This window comes from Cuculus canorus, chromosome 2 (genome assembly GCF_017976375.1).
Source record: "Cuculus canorus isolate bCucCan1 chromosome 2, bCucCan1.pri, whole genome shotgun sequence".
Lineage (NCBI taxonomy): Eukaryota > Metazoa > Chordata > Aves > Cuculiformes > Cuculidae > Cuculus > Cuculus canorus.
Genome location: NC_071402.1, coordinates 32,851,515 through 32,857,514, shown reverse-complemented (window position 1 = coordinate 32,857,514; position 6,000 = coordinate 32,851,515). Strand labels below are relative to the sequence as shown.

At 36.9% G+C, this 6,000-nt stretch overlaps 1 protein-coding gene across 2 annotated transcripts in view; it reads left to right on the top strand.

The window, feature by feature from the left end:
- Window positions 1-6,000, top strand: part of ZFHX4 (zinc finger homeobox 4) — a 153,435-nt gene that overhangs the window by 26,255 nt on the left and 121,180 nt on the right. The window contains exon 3 of one of the 2 annotated variants that reach the window (XM_054058672.1): window positions 886-1,310. In XM_054058672.1, coding sequence (XP_053914647.1) covers window positions 886-1,310 — 425 coding nt within the window. Of the gene's footprint in view, window positions 1-807; window positions 1,311-6,000 lie in introns of both variants that reach the window. The other variant, XM_054058671.1, reaches the window with a different exon arrangement.

Genomic DNA, 6,000 nt, shown 5'->3' with positions numbered 1-6,000 from the left:
CCCTGTGTGCAGGGTCTGCAGGCAGAGAATAAAATTAACTGATTATTTAATGAGGTGCTCTCAAATTAACAAACTAAAGAAGATAAAGGCAGTTGTGTTTTCTGCAGTTTTTAATTATCTGAATAGGTCAACATTTTCAGGCAGGAATGCAATCTTTTCTTTCTTAACTGACAATGCGCCTTTATAGTTAGTAAATGGTCTCTATTCCAAGTGTAAGAGGAGGGCAAATTGGAATCAAATGCTCATGTGTGACTGATTCATACTAAAAAGAGTTCTCAAACTTTGTTCAGTTATAATGTTTCCTTTTGGATATACCTAAATTGTCCTGGCTTTGTCCACTGGGTGTGTTTTAAAATTAGGAATGAGAACTGGTACAAAAATTAGCTAAATTAGTATAAATATGCTTATCCTAATTACTATATTGTAGATATATTTATATTGACCTACCTCCAGCATCATTTAAAGGATATAACAAAACTACAATTAGTGATGTGTAAGTTAATCTAGGCTTTTAAGTTACAAAAGCATTGCTGTTTTGTTATTTTATTGATCAACTTTCATGCCTTTGAAAATACAAATTCCAGAATGACATCATGCCCAGTAGGAGTAATTAAAGCTATCTGATGAGGGAATTTAGAAGTTGAAAGGGATGATTGTAATTGATCCTGATTCAATCCTATTACAGCTTTTTATAGTTTAAGCTCTAGAGAAAGCAAACTCCTTGTCAAGGCTTTATTTTACAGATTCCTGTGTGTGTGCTATGCTTGCTGGTCTCTACTTTCCCTTTTAATTTTTTTTTTCCTGTAGTAAATAATGAGCTGCCGCCTGAAATCCGGCTTGCCAGTGGTCAGCTAATGGGTGATGACCTGTCCCTCCTTACTGCAGGAGAGCTGTCACCTTATATCAGTGACCCAGCGCTGAAGCTATTCCAGTGTGCTGTTTGCAACAAATTCACCTCTGACAGCCTGGAGGCCCTAAGTGTGCATGTGAGCAGTGAACGTTCACTCCCCGAAGAGGAGTGGAGGGCTGTAATTGGAGACATCTACCAGTGCAAGCTCTGTAACTACAACACTCAGCTCAAAGCGAACTTCCAGCTCCACTGCAAGACTGACAAACATATGCAGAAATATCAGCTGGTGGCTCACATTAAAGAAGGGGGCAAAACTAATGAGTGGAGGCTGAAGTGTATTGCCATTGGCAACCCAGTTCACCTAAAATGTAATGCCTGTGACTACTACACCAACAGCGTGGATAAATTGCGCTTACATACTACCAATCACAGGCACGAGGCAGCCCTGAAACTGTACAAGGTAAGCAAGTGACAGCAATTTCAGTCAGCACCAAGTAGACTAGGAAATTAACTGTTTCAGTGCTAATCAAACAAGACTTTGATTAATCAGCAGAATAAATGTTTATTGAACATGTGTGTAATCAAACAAAAACTATGTGGACTAGTCCAAGGGAAGTTGTGTTGATTCACTCGAGGGGCTGTTTAGGATGCACTTACTGTGAACACAGGGAACAGAAGGGTTTCTTTAAAAAAAGTTCTCCCTTAATGAATGGCTAGAGAAGGTTTACATCGCCCATAATCTTTTTTTCAGACTTTGTCCATTACATTTTGATCACAAGCTTGAGGGATATTATGGAAAATGATGATTTTTCAATACCGTGCATAGGGAAGGAGATAGTTTCTGGCATATGTATCTGTTTGCAGCCATGATGTGTCACAGTCAAGTTATTTTACGTCAGTATTTTCAGTAAGCACATGCAATATGCCACAGTATTACTAAGGATATTCAAAAGTAAGCACTGTCATCCTTTTGTCTGCCCTTCTTTTCCAAGCCAGTAATGGTTTTTTTACAAACATGAAAGGGTGTGGTGTAGATAAATATGTTAGTAGAACGGTAACTATATTTTTATCTTTACTGGAAAAAACTATGTGGATATAATGGATATGTGGGAGTGATGAATACCATTTATTACACAACTTGTCATGACTTTTTCCAAACCCTAATTATGGGGTAACTTATTTTCTGCAGTGTGTTTACTGGATTGGTTGATTGTCTTGGTTCATGGACAAAATATAACACATTCATTTCCAAGATGAATAACTTTGTAACTTATTAAAAACTTCTTTTGTCTAGGGGATATAAAAATTCAGGAAATATTGCAAACCATTAGTCACTGTAACAAGCTCTAAATATGATTAGAAAATCCATTTTGCAAGTGTTATCTATTGATTTATACTAGAAATCTGTGATAACTAAACTATCAGGAGTCATCTGCTGATTACAGCAACTGTGCAGGTTTTCTAATCATGTTGAAAATGTGTACACATAGAACAAATACAGTAAAACCTCAGCAGACCTCTAGTTCAAGCAAGAAATAACATTTTTCTGTTGTTAAACCATGTTCAGATGGTTGTTCTTAGTTATCACAGGGTGCACAGGCAGTAACGTGGATATCACCTGGTAGTTGTAACCATGGTGGATCTGCTATGGACAAAAATGGCAGTAACAGAAGACTGGGTCTATTATATTGTCCCACAGTGCTGGCTGCTCTGCTAACTTAATAACTGCATTTTTTCTTAACTATAGAGAGATGTAGGCTTTTTTTTGTGTTTGTTATTTTTCTTTAAAGATCCAAAGTCCTCTTTCGAACAGTGTTGAAAGAGTTGAGAGCATACTGTTGCAGTCTGCCCTGCTTCAGCAGCGAAACTGCCTTCAGAAGTTACTGGTCCCTGTTATCCACGAAGGGGTTCCTTGCTCCGTTCAGTTATTCTGATCATGGAGCCACACTTTGAGTCAGGATCAGGGCTGAGCATCATTGGTTCCCATTTCTTTTTTGATGTGTTAACTTGGATTATTTCAATGATCTGTTTCATAATGCCACCATCCAGAGAGATGCTGCTCCAAACCATGTCACAGGTAGGAATAATAGAATTGCAGACGAGAACGCAGAGGGGTTTTCTCAGATGACTTGACTGTCAAAGCTTCAGAGACTGTTAGGAATAAGATGCCAATTACTTATGTTTTTAAACAGGTCCACAGGTATAGCTATGGAGCTGCAAGGTGCAAACAATCAACTCAAAACAGCACTGTCTCTTCACTCACTCAACTCAATCCCTAGATAAATCTTGGTCAAATATGTCTGGATTTGCAGGATGTCCTACTAAACATTTACTTTAGCATAATGACCATCGCTAACCTTTTGTCTCAGAATTGGTTAGGGTAAAAGACGTCTCAGTGGAGAAGGAAGACATAAACTCTTAGACACCCTTTAAGCTTCATGTCCTACAGAAGGACAATTGAAAGTGTGCTGCTGGTAACCGCAGGGTTGCAAGTCTCCCAACACATGTATTTTTTAAGATCTGTCCCTAGGTTTGCTAATGAGAATCAGCTTTTTAAGAAGTTTCTGTCCCTCATGACTTCTTAAAGAAGCTTGGAAATTTGAACCCCACTAGGCTTAACAGCTCCTAGAAAGCAGATAGCATGTACAAACACACACACACGCACGCACACACACACACGCGCACGCGCGCGCACTATTTTAATATCATCTCATTTAAGGCTATTTTGAAGGAGAGGAATGACTTATGTAAAATATCAGCTGGAGTATTGGTATTACTATTTTTTAATATTTGGGGTTGGCAGTAATGCAATATGGCCCCAATAACTGAAAAGTGCTAAATGTATGTACTTCATAACAGAATACAGTGCCTCTATATGTCATGCAGAAAACTTTGCTTTTAATTGTGGGTGTACATTCAGGCCTCAAGGTGGAAATAAATGAGATTTTGAAAGTTTGTAAAGTTATCTGCTAGCAGACTTGATAGTTTTGTCAGATTTTGGTGAAGTTGTTGACACCAAGAGAGTTGTAAACTTCTTTTCTCTTGATACATCAGATAAACTTTTAGAGCACCTAAGGAAAAAAAGAACATTAATTTGTATGAATAATAGATATATGCCTTGGGAGTGATATCGAATATTCATGAATTGTGTTTATATTCAAGCACCTTCTCTAACTCTTTTAAAATTAAGATGCTGTGAATATGGTTTGGCAATAGAAACTTTAATACTAAAACCATCTGAAAGCACAGAAAAAGTATCTGTGACTTTGTTCCTTTGCTTTGTCAAGCACGTCAAAGTTTTTTCTTTATTCATCTATATTTATTTAAATGTTGTTGTTTTGTGAATTTTCTTTTTATAAATGTTGCTGTAACGGCTTGATTTCTCTTCCTGTGCCTAACTATTGATGGAATAAAAGGATGTCTTTTCATAACTGTAGCTTTTAAAGCAACCATGAACATCAGAGCTTTTCTTCTGAAGGTGTATAATTTTAGGCAGTACTGAAATGTCACTTTTAGAGTTAGATTCTAAATGTGGCAAAGTGAAACCTTTAGCTGTTTTCTAAGTTATTTAAAAAAGAAATGGCCTGAGTGCTCCTTACAGAAGTGCAGTATTCAAATGGTGTTGGTAATGTGGCTGCTAGGAATTGAAATAAAGATGGCTTTACCCTGAGTGAACTCATCTTGGGCTAAATGAATTTCCCAAAGACTTTGTTTGGAATTGTGGAGCTTGATATTAACAAATTAAACCACGCAAGAGTTGTGAGTCCTTCACAGCATCCATCAAGAAGTATTGAGTGACTTCGCAAGTAAACAGAGAAAGCCTCTATAGCAACAGAGTGCATTTCCATGCATTCACCCTCTGCAGATTTGGGAAGTTGAGGCAGAACAGTTACTTACTATGGATATAAAGTACATATAGCTGGAACTGCTCTTAAGGAAGCCATTTTGTAGCTTAGTCAAATAGCTTTTGTTTCAGGAAACCGCATGTATCGCGTCCTGTGCTCATAAAAGAGTTTCCAAATATTTTTAATAAATAAATACAGGGTAGCCTTTTGTAAGGCAGGTAAACTGGTGTGGATGAAAAGAAGTTTTAGTTAACCGAGTAACTGAATAACAGAATCAATATCTAATCACAAATAAATATTTAAAATTTATCTACCAAAAATATTATTCAATACCTGATAATAGCTCTAAAAGACATTAGTTTTATATTGACTATTTACTGTAGATTGTGTCATATAGGCAACTATTTATGAGCTCAGGGAAAGTGACAGGCAGTAGTTAGCAGAGTAATACTCAGCTGTGTGAAAACTACCTTGGTTTTCCCTCTATTGACAAAATATCGATCCGGAACACTATTAATGCTATGATTGTCAGTTCAATTTGGATAGATCACTTTACCTCTGGTGTTCTCAAATGGCAAAGATATTACCCAAAAGGAGTGACCTGATTTCATTTTAAGAAGGTTAAAGGTTAAAGGTTAGCTCAAAAGCATCATCTGCCTAGCTGCTTAACTTTAAACTGATCAATTTAATGAAAATCTGTTTTGCAGATGGTGTTTTAATGTCTTTGGCAGGATTTAGGCAGCTTTAACATTAGACGTATGCTAGTAAAAATTATTTCTTTATTTGACCAGAACAACACCTTTTCTTTTATGTTTTAAGGTAGAAGGCATGTGGGATATGGTATTTTGGCAAAGGACCCAGAAGCAGAAAGTGTTGATGATCTTTCCATATGCGCTCAAAACCAGAATACCTCTGCGTCTCTTGCTAATGATGACTGAAGAAACAAACAAAGCTGTATTCATTTTTTACCATAATGGTTTACTTTGAACCCATAAAAAAATTTCAGTCAGAACTGTCCTTGAAAAAGGCTTGTCTTCTTTGCCTAGGGTGGAATGCAACAATATTAACATGTTTAACCTGGCAGGGCATGCTGATTGTCTCTTTCAGACCTGGTATGTGTAGATCAGCAGTATTGTTTTTCCTGCTCACAAAATGAGTAGTAATTGTGTTACTTAGCTGTAGACACCGTGAATAATAAGGCAAATTAGTTAATCTGAGTGGTAAGTTTTATCTGATGGAGGTTATCTGAATAAACAAAGAATTAGATCTTCAGGAGTTTAAAGCAGAGCTTTGTGTTTATGTCTT